This window comes from the organism of the source record quoted next, assembly GCF_019968955.1.
Source record: "MAG: Porospora cf. gigantea A chromosome Unknown PgA_NODE_144_length_33755_cov_331.254, whole genome shotgun sequence".
NCBI classification, from domain to species: Eukaryota; Apicomplexa; class Conoidasida; order Eugregarinorida; family Porosporidae; genus Porospora; species Porospora cf. gigantea A.
In genome coordinates this window covers 19790-33755 of record NW_027151411.1, presented here as the reverse complement: position 1 = coordinate 33755, position 13966 = coordinate 19790, and the positions used below count along the sequence as shown (strand labels likewise).

The following is a 13966-nucleotide window of genomic DNA, read 5'->3' as shown; positions in this document are numbered from 1 at the left end:
GCCATCGCTACAAATGCGTTTTATGTGAGAGCTCAGGAAGTGACTAAAGTGGGGGATGTGTTGGAAGTGGGCGTTGTTGAGTGAGTAGATGATCACTTGCGAGTCCGTCTTGACCCTCATGAGTCAATGTTCAAAAGGAAGAAATCGAAAATAACAATGGCGATTCCCAAGCGTATTGTGAAGGAGACTGAGAGTCTTTTGAAAGACCCTCGTAGGTCACCATAGCCCCCGTTACACAGCTCCTTATATCGCTGCCGTCCCTGCGTCGGACAATCCACGGTATTTCACAATCGATATGCTCGGACCGGAGGGAACGCCATACGAGCGCGGTAATTACAAGCTCGAACTCTTTTTGCCGGAGCACTACCCTATGGAGTCACCTAAGATTCGGTTCTTGACTAGAATCTACCATCCGAACATCGATAAACTGGGGCGCATTTGTCTGGATATTCTCAAAGACAAATGGTCACCTGCTTTGCAGATAAGGACTGTACTATTGTCTGTGCAGGCCCTGTTGTCCTCTCCGGAACCCGATGATCCCCTTGACCAAGCAGTGGCTAAACACTTCAAGAGTAATAAGGCTGGGGCCGAAGCCAAGGGTGAGTCGTGGGTGACCCGATTACATAGCCCGCGAGTGGAACATGACCTATGCGAAATAGATCCAGTCACTCAGCCGCGGAAATAGAACACAAGCACTGCAAACAGTAGCACCAACATTATGGAAGACCCTTCCAGGCTTGGAAGTGAGATTCGTGTGAGATGAAACTGGTTAGCAGGCCACTCCGTTATTCTAAGCAACCCGGCAGTCGGTAAGTGAGGTTTGGCGAGCAGTATTTCACGTACGGAGACCAGTCGCGCGTGCGTGTCTGGGTGACCCCTCTGAAGATATCTCACCTCTTGTAGCCAGCCACTTCCAGTACTGCTCTGGTGGCACACGCACGACGCCAGCTAACCATAGAGAGGCGTCTGATATGGCCTGTCTGATGGGTTCAGGGTACCCTTACGTATTGGGACACAGGTCCTCGAGGCAGCAGTCCGTGACACCGGGTGAATGACTCAACGCCTTGCTGACCCACGCATCTGTCCAGCACCATCTTTACCCGCGTGAGGCACTCGGATAGGAGGACAGCGTTATGCGGTTCCAGAGAGCCCTCCGCCGCGATGATGGACGAGCTAAAATCATCCTCCAGCGGCCGCACTAGAACGTGGCACCCAATGGGGTATACCTCTACGTCGGGGTCCCTCCATTCATGATCGCCTTCTTCGGAGGCTGGAGGCCGCCACTTCCAGATAGAAACTCGAGGTCGGATCAGACCGACCAGGATCAGAGGGTCGTTCACGTAGTTAATTCCGCCTGCTGGAAGTCGGAGGGGCTGGTGGCGAATTTCGGCCTGAGAGGACGCAGGCAGTCTGAATTTCTCGGTTACATCGAAAACCAGCGCAACAGGCAAACCCTCCTCCGTTGTTGCCATGCTAGACATAGGGGGCACGAGCACCAGCCTAGTGCACATATTTACGGTGGACATCAGGGAATGTATCGCGTCCTCCTGGTCGATACTGAACACTACATGACGTGCCGGCCCGAGAAATCCAGCAGGCGGCAAGGACGGCAGCCACACATCTGGCAATATGCCAGTGCAGGGCAGGCCGATGCACCCACTAGCAGGAGGCCGTAACACTCCGAGCCACCGCCAGAAAGTGCGGAGTCGCTCTACGCGTTCTTCGTGGTCATCCTCTGGGAGAGAGACCTGGGACGCCGTCTGCGGTCGACGCTCACGCTGGCGCTGAGCCGACTCACTTGGAAATCGTTCCTCAATGACTGTTTTTCAAAGGGGCGGCGCTCACTTTCTTTCAGCAGGATGTTCACGTTATCCGTGATCAAGAATGGTTCCCTACAGATTGGACACAGCGATCTAATGTTGGTCGATTGTGTTAGGCAGTCCAAGCAGAAGGTATGACCGCAGCTCGTCGTAATGGGATCAAGTAACAGTCTCAGACAGATGGGGCAGTCCAGGTCAGGCATCAACGAATCTTAGCATTTTGTAAGCTCACTCGATAGGGAACCTCAAATGCGTGTCTGTGTCTTCTGTCTTGTGCGTCGTCGCTCAAACGCGTGCGCTCTTTCGTCATCTAATCTGTTTCTGAGTCGGAGTCGTACTCATCGTAGTCATCGTCGCCTCGAACCTTATTGTAGTACGCAAACGCAGCTTCCATGGAGGTCGTTCCCCCTCTACGACCGATATGCAGGTCCGACACGATGTGGTCGTTGCCTTCGAAGTCTACCAGCGAAGCGGAGCTTCCAGCAATGGTTGAGGGTGCGGCGAAGAGCGTCTGGAGCCGGTAGTTTGCTGGCGTCTTTTTGTATGTCAACCGCATCGCGCAGATTTATCGCTTTCAGCCATGCAAGAAATCTACGGAGACCCCAGCCATGTCTATGTCATCTGAAAGCCATGAACAGCATTGATCATCTCAAACACCAGTCACATTCCCCTGTCTGGCAATAGCCTTGGCTCTCTCCACATCGTACTGGGCGGTGCCCCCTTTGACGAAAACGAATCCAGAAGCGACTCCTTCTGTGCAGCAGTTCTCGTCGTAGACAGTGAAGTTGTGGAAGTCCGCCTCGTGCAACCACCACTGGGCCCTAGATTTCCAGCAGGCAGAGTTGGCGTCCAACGAGACACCATCACAGGTGCCTGCAATGACGAGGCCTGTGGGGCACTTCCCCATACCCACACCCGTCACAGGTTGGAAGCTCTTAGATCCAGACTCACCAGAGGCGTTTTTAGGAACGGCCCAGGGACACTTCTTGGGGCGTATGGACGTTAGATGGCACGAACCGTGAGATACACCTGCACTTCCACAAACCAGATCCAGCGTTTCGCTATCGAGATCCAGGTGCGGGTGGTCATTCCTGGCACACCAGTCCCTGTGTAGGCTTGAGGTGTCACTGCAAAACGCTTCGCCCGTAGCGTTAGGGCCTCTTGACCTGACCGTCGCGCAGTCTGCTGGTCCCCCACCTTGCCAAACAGCTCCCCGAGTGACGATGCAGACATTGCCGTCGGAGCGGTGGACGTTGTCGTAGTCTCCCGGAGGTAGAGCATATCCCTCCCCTTCTCGGGGCAAGGGGAGAACCGAGTTTATCTGCGCGTTCTCAGCTACATTGTTGCAATAGGTGTAGCCTCCACATCGCCCAATGACGATGACGGTAAGTGGCCTCGGAGAGTGTTCGGACTGCACCTCGTAGCACAGGTCATTGTTACGCCAAGCTGCCTGGCCGCCCTTACTCCAGTCACCGTACATCATCGTGGGAACAGCCGCCACGCCATCGACCCCTAGGCACTCACGCGCGAACTTCGCCCAGTCGGCGACGGTACCGCCTGATGCGGCGGAACCGCCATAGGTGGTGACCGTGGCTATAGGCCACGTGTTTAGCCCTGTCCAGGGGCGTCCGAAGTGCTTCTCGTAATAGGTTGGTCTGTCGGACCTGAAGGGTTCGCACTGGTTGTTTTCGCAAAGGGCATAAGCAGCGGGGCACAGGTCGCTCTTGGCGCCCCAGTCTCCTTGCCACGGCGACTGATCACAGTTGATGTAGCGGTTGGCGCCGAGACCCTGGTCAGCTGCGTAAGCCTCCATTCGCACCTGGGCGTGCTGGCCAAGAAATTCAGGAGCGCATACTTCAGAGGGTGAGCCGTCACCTATGTCGCCCAGGACCACCGATCTCATGGGGATGTTCAAAGACTCACACACGTTCCCTATGGGATGGTCAGTGGGAGGCTTGGGAGGGTCAGTGGGAGGCTTGGGAGGGTCAGTGGGAGGTCTTGGGAACGCAGTCGTGATTTTCTCTGGGATTGGAGTTGTGAGCAAACCAGGGACGTCGAATGCACAACGGGACCAGTTGACACCCACACAGGTCGCAATCGCCTCACCACTGCTCTGGTCGGCACACCAAGGGCGGCCATGTTCATGACCGTAAAAGTCACACATCATCAAACAATGGGGGCGGATCGGGCTGGCTAGATCAAGGGAGAGAAGATTACGGCATTGTTGCACGGTGGTCAGCTCTGTTCCATGCGGAACTGTGAAATTGCATTTAGACCAAGTAGCGCCAATGCACGCAGCAACAGAGATGCCGCTTGTTCTATCGTCGCAAAATGAAGCCGCAGAGTCGCTGGCGAAAAAATCACACAGACCTTTGCAGAACTCTTTCTCCGGACCGGCAACGTCCACGCGGGACCGGCAGTCCTCTGCAGGTAGCGCTAAACACACCAAAACCAGAGCAGTAAACTTCAACATACGTTTCGCACTTCAGATTATATGATAAGAGGCACCTAGAAACTGTGGACTAGGCCTGCCACTAAAACGTACGTCCGAGCACCTGCTGAAGGCATGGATGGAACGGTAGGAGTGTGAGCACCTGACACCTCAGCAGCAGATGGTGCTGCGAGCCAAGGTCAACCGGTAAGAGTCTGGGGGTGCGCACTCATAAAATCACACCCAGGGAGGGGGATCGGTATTGATGTAAGTTGAGGGGTAAATTTGCGATTTGTTGTGAAGATCGACGCATCAGCGATGAGTTTCCAACCGCCCAACCCCAACTGGAACCAGCAAGCGCCTCCACGGCCAGGCCAGGCCGCTCGTCCTATGGGAATGTACCCTCAGCAGGTTCCACGACGCATTCCCCAGCTTACACCGCAGCAACTTCAGCATCTGACACCTCAGCAGCAGCAGATGCTCCACCAACAAATGCAGGCACAGCAATCCCAAATGCACCAGATCCAACGGACTGCGTCTGGTCAACAGTGGCAAAGCACCCAGCAACTGCGGCCCGCCCCCGCCGCCATTCCCACTCCCGTGAGCGCACTTTTCTGTCCGAATGCAGATGCCTTCGGCGCCTGGCATAGGCGAGAAGCTCTTCGACGCCATAGGTGGTTTCGACGTGTCGGAGCCACGGCTGCTGTCTGCCTTCAAAGACATGTCACGTCTGACCTCAGCGACCAGTGCAGGACCTGGAGGATCTCGCATGGACCTCTCTGAGGAGCCTCACATGGCCGATGCTCACTTTATCGAGTTGTCTCTGAAAGCCACGCTCGCTGGTTCAGGCAGGAATTCCCTGGTCGTTGGGCTGCTGGAGCACCTCATGGGGCTGTCAAGTGTTAATGTGGGTTCCGCCTGTAGGCTCAACTCAGATCTTCGGCACATTCAAAGAAGAGTGCTGGCGTGTGAGACACGAGGACGCAGGTACGGTGTTTACGAAAACTGGCATCCCGGCCGTTAAGGAGATGTGGCTACGCCGTTATGTAGCTCCTGAGTGTCTGAGCAACAAGTGGTAAATTGCGAGACCCTGTAGTCACGCAGTGCCTTGAGGATTTACCAACAAGACTTGGCCCATCAGCAATTCCCAACTCGAGCCAGACGGGTCAAGGAGACGGTCGTGTCGTCCGGCTTCGGCCTGATTCTAACTGCGTTAGGGTTCCAGCAAAGTGCATCGCACGACTTCTACTGCAGAGGTCAGATTTTCCACCACCGCCCCGGCACCAGCCAGCATGTGGCCGTGCACACCTTGAGGTACTTCTCGGATTGCGAGATGAAGCAGGAGTTGTTTCCTGGCAAGATCTACGTGGAGGCCAAGATGCGCGTGGACAAGGACGAGAACTTGGAAGCTGCAGCGCAGTACCTTCTGGAGTTTTCAGGGAAGCTTCGCCCGTAAGCGATTTGGACGCACAGACACAGATTCGTCAACCTCATCAAAACTTAAACCTGCTATCAAGGACTTTTTTTCGCAGGCCCTGGAACATCGGGGTCGTCGGACTGGGCGTCTTGAAGAATTCTTCCAAGTTCATAGATTGTTCTGCGTGATAGACACCTACGAGCCTCACCATCCTCGTATCCCTTAGCTTGCTCTATCATCTCGAATTTATCAATGTCGTGGCAAAATTTGGCCTCGAGCGTCTGCCCCGCCTCGAACTCCTGAAACAAATCCACGAGTTCGTTGCCGATTACCGGCTCTAGCATGCCAGCAATGCGCTCCATGGCATCCTGCTCCAGCGCGGCCTTCTCCTCAGAGCTGACTCCGCACTTCGGCGTGATATCACCCACCAGAGCTTCTGCCAAGTCATGTACGAGGCACATCTTGATGCACCTGTCTCGGTCCACAGAGGGGTCGCTGATAAGGAAGGCGCACATCGCCGCACGGAACATGTGCTCGGCCACGGACTCTGGGTTCTCTACGCCGGAGAGGACCCATCCCTTGCGGGGGAGTCGTTTCAGATCACGGCAGAGCCTCAGGAATTCCAAATTCCCACACATGCTAGCAAAAAAAGGGCTTATAAGTGGCCATAATTATTATCATGCCCGAGGCCACTCAGAATGGAGACCCTCAGCGAAGAATCGAGGCTTCACACAACAGAGTCCGAAGGAAGAGTTTACACCGCGCGATGGAAGACAAGGACAGCGACTATGAGAGGGCGCTTTTCGGAGTGGACGTCGATGAACTAATCGATACGAACGGCTTCTTTCGTCGGGACTACAGATACCAAATCAAAATCGAGATCGACTCGGTTCAGATTCTGGACCAGGGTCTTCTCTCTCCCGGAAGCCTTCGCATCGGTGTGGGCGATGCCAAAATGCGAACTGAGGTGGTAGAGGATCTATCGACTTTCGGCGTAGCCACGCTTACTCCCTATAGTCTGAACCGCTACTTGTCAGTGCACCTTTACCTCGCAGAGCAGTCCGCGCCCGTCGCCCTGGGCGTGCTGGATGTGAGTCTCGGCGAACTGAACCCCACGTGCTGGGGATGGAAGGGGGAGATGGAGTTGGAGGACAGGGTGCTGCGGGATACGGTCGTGAGCCTGCAATTGTCTTACGCGATCAGTGTTGGAGCACTGGACTCCGCTGACGTCGTCCTGCAGACCAGTGAGGCGCTAGCCCCGCATGCGGCACGGCCTACCATTCCTGCGTGCTCTCAGCGGTCTGGAGCGCGCTTGATGGATGCTCGGCCGTGGTGCAAGCTGGTGATTGCTCCGGCTCGAAAACACGGCTGCACGGTTTGCCCCGTCGTGGAGGTGGGTGAGACGACGCATAGGGGAGTTCCTTTCAATTCGTCTGACGGAGGGGACATAATTTTGAATTCGGGCGGCTCCACGAGTGCTTTGCTGAAGATGCAAGGCAGCGATTACACTACCCTCGCTTCCTTGCCCATTAACTTTTCGGATTTTTTCATGAGCAAACGTGCGGTGGAACTGGACCTGATTGACCCTTCTAGGAAAATCCGAGGCCGAGTGGTCGTCAGCCTCGAACTGCACACAGACGTAGCAAGAGCGCGGCGGATGTCTCAGCCTGACAACAAACCTCGCAAGAGCCGAGATCGCATCGAACATTTTAAAGCACACCTTCGCCATTGAAGAAGTTTTGGAAGTGACAGGAGTGCTATTTACGTGTGGTGTATCTTCACACATCTATTCCATCGAACATTTTAAAAGCACACCTTCTCCATTGAAGAAGTTTTGGGAGTGAGACTGCTATTTATTCTACTATCCTTTCGGAATTCAGGTGTGGGGTATCTTCACACAACATCAATTCCGTCGAGAAGAGTAGGCGCCGTGACGTGGTGACTGACTTCTTGGTGGGTAGGGGACACCGCGGTTGTAGGGCCTATCCGTGTGGAATTGGGGAGGGTAACTGGCGGGCTCGGAGACGTAATTTGGGCGGCGCCTGTCGTCGTAGGCGGGGCCTGTCTGCCTACTTGGAGACGGTTGCTGGTAGGTGGGCGGCCTGGGCCTGTCATGGTAGGCGTGGTCCGTTCTGTAGATGATGTCCCTGTCGTACTGATACGCTGGAACTGCAGCCCGTTCGTAACGCGGGTCGAAGGCGGGCGGACGAGGGAAGTCGGCGGGGCGGTCATACTCACGTTGGCGGTCATACTCACGTGGGCGGTCATACTCACGTTGGCGGTCATACTCACGTGAGCGGTCATACTCACGTGAGCGGTCATAGGAACGGGGTCTGTCATAAGAGCGGGGTCTGTCATAAGAGCGGGGTCTGTCGTAAGAGCGCTGAGCTGGATATGGTTGAGACCTTTCCTGTTCTTTGGTGACATTTCGAGAGCCAGGTTGGTATGGCATCTGGTGAGTGTAGTTGTTGAAATGTCGACGCTCCTCAGGGACATCCACAGGGAAGTTGTAGCGCTTGAGAACCTTGAGCATCACTCGTTTGATGTTGGCTGCGTCGAATTGCTTCCTCCGTTGGCCACGTCCGCCATCCTCGACCAACATATCCATGGGAGTAACGTCGCACGTTGCAGGTTCCGCTCCCGCCAGCAGCGAGCAGACGTGCGGTGGTCTGTCTACCGGTGGCCAGAAGACCGCGACCCGGGAACTATTCTCGAATGAAGGCATCGCGTCGGGGTCATCCGTTGGGAAGATTGCCTGCTCCCGGAAAGCCGCACCTCCGTTGAACAGCACACCTTGGTGGCTAGTATCACCTTTGTTCGCCCCAAATTGAATAGCACCCACCATGCCGGATACGCCAGAAACGCTGGCAATCGGTGTGGGGACGTCTGCAGATTGCTCAATTTGGGGGGCCAGGGCGTTGTGTTGTGACACGTAGAGAAACTCAGACCCCAAGGAATTCCGCACCTGCTCTGCTGGAGTTAATGAGCCGCTCAAAGGCTCCAAGGCCATCCTCAGTCGCCCTTCATCGATGAATGGCAGTAGGGCTACCCACATCCAAGCGAATTTCTTGCCATCAGGGTCCTGTTTGAACTTTCGGGGGTAGAAATCAGCAATGTCAGACCCGCTATCCGCCAGGAGAGCCGCATACTCGGATGGGAGGCAGTGAGAAGACCTTGGCGGGAGTACCGCCATAAGTTGTTCGAAGGGTCGAAATGGGTGAGACTCCTGTGGAAAGCTTATTTCCGTGATGGACGCCTTCTCAGAGATCATCGCTGTAGGACCACTTAACGCCAGGTCTGCTGTATCACCGCGCATCACGAGGCCGACGTCACTGGCAAGAGGAGCATAGTGGAAGGGATAGAACCACTCCCATGAAGGACATCCTTGGTAGTAGTACAGCAACACCCATTGCAGGCCACGCGCGTACTCGCGTGCTACGATGCTAGGAAAGGCCAGTACATCGTCAGCGGGGAGAAGATGAAACTTTTCTCGGTAGTACTTCTCATACCAACTCTCTCGGCCACCAGATCCAAGTGCAACATCATCCTGAGGGTCCTCGATCTCGAATACCTCCTTTCGCTTTTCAGCGAGGCGCTTCTTCCATAGGTCCACATTCTCTCTAAGAGAGGGCTCTGGGGTACATGCCACCACTGGTTCAACTACGCTTGCAGACGGCGATGAGAACAGCTGAGACCTTAAGGAGGCTGCCACAGCCTCGTTGGAGGGCCCCAACATATCTCTCATCACTGGTGGCGCGGCGAGACGCTCAGGATGCTGGCGGTGAGCGCTTGAATCCCGGCCTTTGTGGTGGCGCTCGCGGTCTTTGTTTTGCCGGTCGCGGCGGGCCATGTTCTGCTTTCGGCGGTGGCTCATCTCGAATATCTCGTCCTCGGTCAGGCTGAGATAGGTGACAAAGGTGGCCAGCTGAGGCCAGTTGATTTTGCCTGCATTACACAGGTAGGAGGAGAGGTGAGGCATCAGATTGCAGTACAAGAGCATCATCTGGTCTATCGATCCCCCTCGGATGGACAACGAAGGGATATGCGGAAGGAAGTCGTTCCCGCAGAAGAAGCACTGCAACAGAATAAACCCAGCAACAAAACAAACAATCTAGAAGGGCAACTCGACCTACCATAAAGACGAAGTCGTCCAGCACACGCTCCTTGTCATGCGGAAAGGTGAGCTTCCCTTCGAAGTTGAACTCGAGGAATAGATACTCCCTGAGCACAGCGATTTGGACGAACTGCAGATTCTTCCACGTGGACTTGAAGGCGACCAAGGCGTTCCCTACCTCCGAGTGGCCCGTCTTCCCCTCTAAGAACTCCCTGAAGGCAGTTTCCTTCTCCAGAGCTGGCCTGTCGGGGCAGTCATCGACCATGTGCGCTAGGCTTTTGCAGTACGAGCATTGAGTGGCTGCGTTCCGCGCCGGGGCAGCGACCTCTTCACGAAGAATGAAGAAGTGCGCCTCGTGAGTCGCGAGAGCCAACATGATCAAGTCGGCGTCTTGTCCGTGCAGAACGTGCTTCGTGTTGGGGTCGTAATCCGGCCTATGGCGCTCGGAGCGGATGAATTGTACTATCTTATGCTCGCCCTCGCCTGGACTGTTGGAGTCTGTGAGCACCACGCGAAGGTGTTTCCAACCTGGATCGGTGGAGAGCTTGTACTGAATCCAGAAACGAAGGGCTTTAGTCATTCTATCCATGTAAGGAGTGCCTGGCGTGATGACATTCGAATCCCATCGAGGCTTGCGAGGAGGAGCCGGCCTCCCATCCTTGTCGAACTCCGCAACGAGCTCTTCATAGATCCTTTCTTCTGTTTCGATCTCTAGTGCCGCTTTGAAACGTCTGACTCGCTGTTGGTTCATCTTGGCCCTCGGTGCTACACCGTCGATTGCAAGATACAGGAGTCGCTTAGGCCGGACAATGTTGACCAATCTCTCTATGTAAGCAAAGATAAAGCGGAACATTCTAACCTCCGACTCCGGCTGCGATCCCTCTTCTGGGTGACTGCACGGGTGAATGATACCGTTCATGTCCAAGTACAAATTGTCGAACTCGCCGTTCGGGTTCGGTTGCAAGAGGTCGTATTCGTAGCTGTGTTCCCGGACACGAGGGTCCTCCTGACAGTCCTTCAGAACCTTGGGGTACTTTTGGCAGAGCCACCGATAGAAGGTCGGAACTCCCATCCAAAATTCGCTTTTTTTATTTGATGCCGCACTGTTCACATTGAAATCCAAACAGCTAATCCCTATGCCTTGACCTATGATTCGATGCGCCCCGGCGACTGCTGCCGTCGACTCGTTCTCGTTTCTGGTCGCGTTTCTTCCGCACGACTTCAGAGTACACCTTGTTCCGGTACTCGTCAATGTCGAACTTCGTGTTGTCGTCAATAGGAATCTTGACGACTTTGTCACAGCGAGGCTCATCGGCAGGGTTATGGAATTGAGCGACGTAAGGGTGTTCCAGCGCTCGTTCCGCAGACAACCGCTTCTCTGGGTTAAAGTGCAGAAGTTGCTTCAGCAGCGAGACAGAATCGGGCGTGCCGTTGGGAAACACGTCCTCAAAGCGTCGAGTCCTTTTTACAGGCAAGGATTCAAGCATTGTATGCGCGAACGGCGACCCCATTGCGTCAATATCCGACGACGAGGGCCTCCCTGTGAGGTCCATAATGCGCTCTAGCTGGTTCATAGTGGAAGTCCCTGGGAATATCGGACGTCCACTAATCAGTTCGCCCAGAATGCACCCAAGGCTCCACAGGTCCACGCCTTTGGTATACTTTGTGGAGCCCAGCAAGATTTCTGGCGCTCGATACCACCGAGTCGCAACGTAGTCGGTCAACACAGGATGGGCAGCGTTCTCGTCATCGGACTGCGCCACAGATCTCGCAAGGCCAAAATCCGCAACCTTGACCTGGCACTCGGAATTCAACAAGATGTTACTAGGTTTCATATCCCTGTGAAGCAACTCGCCCGAGTGCATGTATTTGATGGCCTTCAGTAGCTGGTAGACGATGTATTGCTTGTGGATCTCCTCTAGAATGTTAGCTCGAATTACAGCGTGTAGGTCCGTTTCCATATAATCGAAGACGAGGTAGATGTCCCTGTCGTTAGCGGCTTTCATCACGTTCAACAAGCGCACGATATTATCGTGCCCATTCAACTCCTGTAGAAACATGATCTCACGGAAAGTCCGCTGGGCGTCGGTTGCGTTCTGGAACGCGTCGAAGATCTTTTTAAGCGCCACAACTGCGTTTGCCGGCCTCGGAACTCTCACCCTGATGATTACGAGTGCGATCGATCGCCTTCCAGACGATACCATAGGCCTGCATAACTCGTCTCTGCAACCCCCACCCCCTTGCCGAGCTTCTGTGCGAGATCGTACTTACGCAGAATGTGCTTGTCGATCTCGTCGGACATCAAAATGAGTAAATACCGAGACGTTTTTTTGGCTACAGCTGCGACACTCGCTTTCTCAGCAGTTCCTTGGGTCCCCGCTTGCGATCGGCCACCTTCGGATTCGCTCTGCTTCCGCGTCGTAACCAACGCTTGACACCTTGTTGAATGGCCTGCGCCGCTTGTGATCGTGCATCATACTCAGGCGGAGGGGATAAGCCGGTCAGAACTTCCATCAAGTGGATTTGTTTCGTTGCCTCTTGCAGACTTCGTTCTCGCTGCTCGACACCGCGCTTCAAATCCTCGATAGAGGAGTTTCGCTGGTTGCTTAGTCGCAGAAAGCTCACCTTAGCTTCCACTCCCTTCAGTTTCTGCAATTGACCTGCGGACAAATCGCCAAGAGCCTTTATTTGGGATGTCAGTATGTCGCTGTGGCCGCTCAAGAGACGCACTCCACGCTTATAGTCGCTCTCTGGGTCTTGCAGCGCATTCAATTCATCGGTTACCTGTTGTATCTGGTAACGAAGATGTCCCAACCCACCTGTTGAAGAAGCACGTTTTTCGTGCGTAGCATACAAATGTGCTGCATTTGCCTCAAGTTATGCGCCCAGAGCTTCTGGTTGTACTGGAGCCGAGAATGCTCGTAGAGCGCCAGTTCGGCTTCCGACGAGGCAATCTCATTTTGAATTTTCTCGATGTCAGTTTGGACTTCACCCAATTGGTTATCCATCAAATCGCACCTAGCGTGGAAGCTGAGCTCCTCCTCCGACACCACAATCCGCCAGTCGCGACGCTCCAGGGCAGAAACCAACCGTTCAATGAACTCCGCCCTCGGATTGAACCCGCTGGTGCCGGCATGCAGCCCAACCCCGAACAAGTCTTCCCACGCGTTGGAGGCATTCCTAGGGCAGGCGGTCGTCAGTCGGGCTTGCAGCGCTTCCAGTCCAGTCATCGAATTTCTTTTCCAGCGATTTTAGAGTTTCAATGCACGGTACTGCTCAAGCTTACGCTGGAGCTCCTTCTCTTGACGACGCACAAACCCAGCGTCTGTATGGGTGAATTTGGAATCCTGTAAACATTCTAGCTGATTACTCAAAGCGGTTACCAGCAAATCCCTAACCTCATGGACATTTCGATGTCGGAAGTTCGAGAAGCAAGGCTTGCCTTCTAGTGGCCTTATATCTATGGCCTCCCCGCACGAGTTACGGTAGACGCCAGGGAAGTACCCCACTGGGTATACTTTCCGCCAGCCCTCCCCGTCTACGTCCAGCGCGTCCTCCCACATTTCAAACGGGACCACCTTTAGCTTCCGCATTTGCGCTGCCGCTTCGTAGTCGAAATCGGCAGGTGGCCACTCTGGTAGGACATACCACCAGCGGCATAGGAGCTCAGCAATCAACGCCTCCTTACGGCCTTTCTTCTTTAATTCCTTCACAATTTTAACAGGGCCTGACTCGCTGGAGGTGCTGGACTTCTTTTTGGAGCGGCGTGGGCCCACTTGTCTTTTTGGACTTCGTTTTTCTGTCTTCTTTTTCTTTTGGGCTTTGCTGGAGGAGGACGTCACACTAGCCGAGGACGATTCGTCTGCGGAGGAGCTCAGAAAGCTACTGGTGCTCTCTGAACTTGTGGCGTCCAGGCCGGCAGGCGACCGTGTCGTGGCTGAAGGACGAGCCGACGCTGGCGCGTCATCCTCATCATCGACGAACAACACCTTACTTCGGTGACCAGCGAGTCGCACTGGCGACTCGGCGCTCGATGGCAAGCTCATTGGTGCTTAATCCGCGAATAACTAGAATCGTAGATTCGTTTCACTGAGGGACCCTGTGCGCGTGATGTCGCAATTGATATCAGCGTGAGAGCTGGCGTGTCCAGCGTTTTGTGATGCGTCGGTCTTCGCAACAAACGA

At 54.6% G+C, this 13966-nt stretch overlaps 11 protein-coding genes across 19 annotated transcripts; 3 read left to right on the top strand and 8 right to left on the bottom strand.

Annotated features, from left to right (window-relative positions):
* Positions 1–156: 156 nt before the first annotated feature.
* On the top strand, positions 157–685 carry KVP18_002794 (uncharacterized protein; the record flags this gene model as incomplete). Of its 2 annotated transcripts, XM_067953987.1 has the most annotated exons (3): positions 157–211; positions 240–599; positions 628–659. In XM_067953987.1, the coding sequence occupies 3 exons, from the start codon at positions 157–159 to the stop codon at positions 657–659; spliced, it is 447 nt and encodes a 148-aa protein (XP_067812591.1). The 2 variants fall into 2 exon arrangements, with proteins under 2 accessions (XP_067812591.1, XP_067812592.1); XM_067953988.1 differs by lacking the exon at positions 157–211 and having other exon boundaries at positions 296–685.
* On the bottom strand, positions 670–2023 carry KVP18_002792 (uncharacterized protein; the record flags this gene model as incomplete). Of its 2 annotated transcripts, XM_067953984.1 has the most annotated exons (4): positions 670–866; positions 895–976; positions 1005–1819; positions 1846–2023. In XM_067953984.1, the coding sequence occupies 4 exons, from the start codon at positions 2021–2023 to the stop codon at positions 670–672; spliced, it is 1272 nt and encodes a 423-aa protein (XP_067812588.1). The 2 variants fall into 2 exon arrangements, with proteins under 2 accessions (XP_067812588.1, XP_067812589.1); XM_067953985.1 differs by lacking the exons at positions 670–866; positions 895–976; positions 1846–2023 and having other exon boundaries at positions 990–1526.
* A 107-nt stretch (positions 2024–2130) lies between these two features.
* Positions 2131–2376, bottom strand: KVP18_002802 (uncharacterized protein; the record flags this gene model as incomplete). The annotated part of the gene is made up of 1 exon (XM_067954004.1): positions 2131–2376. The coding sequence occupies one exon, from the start codon at positions 2374–2376 to the stop codon at positions 2131–2133; it is 246 nt and encodes an 81-aa protein (XP_067812607.1).
* A 93-nt stretch (positions 2377–2469) lies between these two features.
* On the bottom strand, positions 2470–4293 carry KVP18_002808 (uncharacterized protein; the record flags this gene model as incomplete). Its single annotated transcript, XM_067954017.1, has 1 exon — positions 2470–4293. The coding sequence occupies one exon, from the start codon at positions 4291–4293 to the stop codon at positions 2470–2472; it is 1824 nt and encodes a 607-aa protein (XP_067812616.1).
* Positions 4294–4641: 348 nt separating this feature from the next.
* KVP18_002796 (uncharacterized protein) lies at positions 4642–5707 on the top strand (the record flags this gene model as incomplete). Of its 3 annotated transcripts, XM_067953993.1 has the most annotated exons (4): positions 4642–4851; positions 4880–5158; positions 5187–5326; positions 5356–5707. In XM_067953993.1, 4 exons carry the CDS (start codon positions 4642–4644, stop codon positions 5705–5707), a joined length of 981 nt encoding a protein of 326 aa, XP_067812596.1. The 3 variants fall into 3 exon arrangements, with proteins under 3 accessions (XP_067812596.1, XP_067812597.1, XP_067812595.1); XM_067953992.1 differs by lacking the exons at positions 4642–4851; positions 4880–5158 and having other exon boundaries at positions 5280–5326; XM_067953994.1 differs by lacking the exons at positions 4642–4851; positions 5356–5707 and having other exon boundaries at positions 4874–5275.
* Positions 5708–5744: 37 nt separating this feature from the next.
* Positions 5745–6306, bottom strand: KVP18_002804 (uncharacterized protein; the record flags this gene model as incomplete). Of its 2 annotated transcripts, XM_067954008.1 has the most annotated exons (2): positions 5745–5848; positions 5877–6306. In XM_067954008.1, 2 exons carry the CDS (start codon positions 6304–6306, stop codon positions 5745–5747), a joined length of 534 nt encoding a protein of 177 aa, XP_067812611.1. The 2 variants fall into 2 exon arrangements, with proteins under 2 accessions (XP_067812611.1, XP_067812610.1); XM_067954007.1 differs by having other exon boundaries at positions 5764–6306.
* Positions 6307–6347: 41 nt separating this feature from the next.
* On the top strand, positions 6348–7400 carry KVP18_002800 (uncharacterized protein; the record flags this gene model as incomplete). 2 transcript variants are annotated; one of them, XM_067954000.1, is made up of 1 exon in its annotated part: positions 6348–7400. In XM_067954000.1, the coding sequence occupies one exon, from the start codon at positions 6348–6350 to the stop codon at positions 7398–7400; it is 1053 nt and encodes a 350-aa protein (XP_067812603.1). The 2 variants fall into 2 exon arrangements, with proteins under 2 accessions (XP_067812603.1, XP_067812604.1); XM_067954001.1 differs by having other exon boundaries at positions 6435–7400.
* A 171-nt stretch (positions 7401–7571) lies between these two features.
* KVP18_002805 (uncharacterized protein) lies at positions 7572–10854 on the bottom strand (the record flags this gene model as incomplete). The annotated part of the gene is made up of 2 exons (XM_067954009.1): positions 7572–9743; positions 9802–10854. The coding sequence occupies 2 exons, from the start codon at positions 10852–10854 to the stop codon at positions 7572–7574; spliced, it is 3225 nt and encodes a 1074-aa protein (XP_067812612.1).
* A 55-nt stretch (positions 10855–10909) lies between these two features.
* On the bottom strand, positions 10910–12084 carry KVP18_002811 (uncharacterized protein; the record flags this gene model as incomplete). 2 transcript variants are annotated; one of them, XM_067954022.1, is made up of 3 exons in its annotated part: positions 10910–11913; positions 11942–11990; positions 12019–12084. In XM_067954022.1, the coding sequence occupies 3 exons, from the start codon at positions 12082–12084 to the stop codon at positions 10910–10912; spliced, it is 1119 nt and encodes a 372-aa protein (XP_067812621.1). The 2 variants fall into 2 exon arrangements, with proteins under 2 accessions (XP_067812621.1, XP_067812620.1); XM_067954021.1 differs by lacking the exon at positions 12019–12084 and having other exon boundaries at positions 10910–11986.
* A 32-nt stretch (positions 12085–12116) lies between these two features.
* Positions 12117–13012, bottom strand: KVP18_002795 (uncharacterized protein; the record flags this gene model as incomplete). Of its 2 annotated transcripts, XM_067953990.1 has the most annotated exons (3): positions 12117–12380; positions 12408–12575; positions 12602–13012. In XM_067953990.1, 3 exons carry the CDS (start codon positions 13010–13012, stop codon positions 12117–12119), a joined length of 843 nt encoding a protein of 280 aa, XP_067812594.1. The 2 variants fall into 2 exon arrangements, with proteins under 2 accessions (XP_067812594.1, XP_067812593.1); XM_067953989.1 differs by having other exon boundaries at positions 12117–12575.
* Positions 13013–13033: 21 nt separating this feature from the next.
* KVP18_002793 (uncharacterized protein) lies at positions 13034–13828 on the bottom strand (the record flags this gene model as incomplete). Its single annotated transcript, XM_067953986.1, has 1 exon — positions 13034–13828. The coding sequence occupies one exon, from the start codon at positions 13826–13828 to the stop codon at positions 13034–13036; it is 795 nt and encodes a 264-aa protein (XP_067812590.1).
* Positions 13829–13966: the final 138 nt, after the last annotated feature.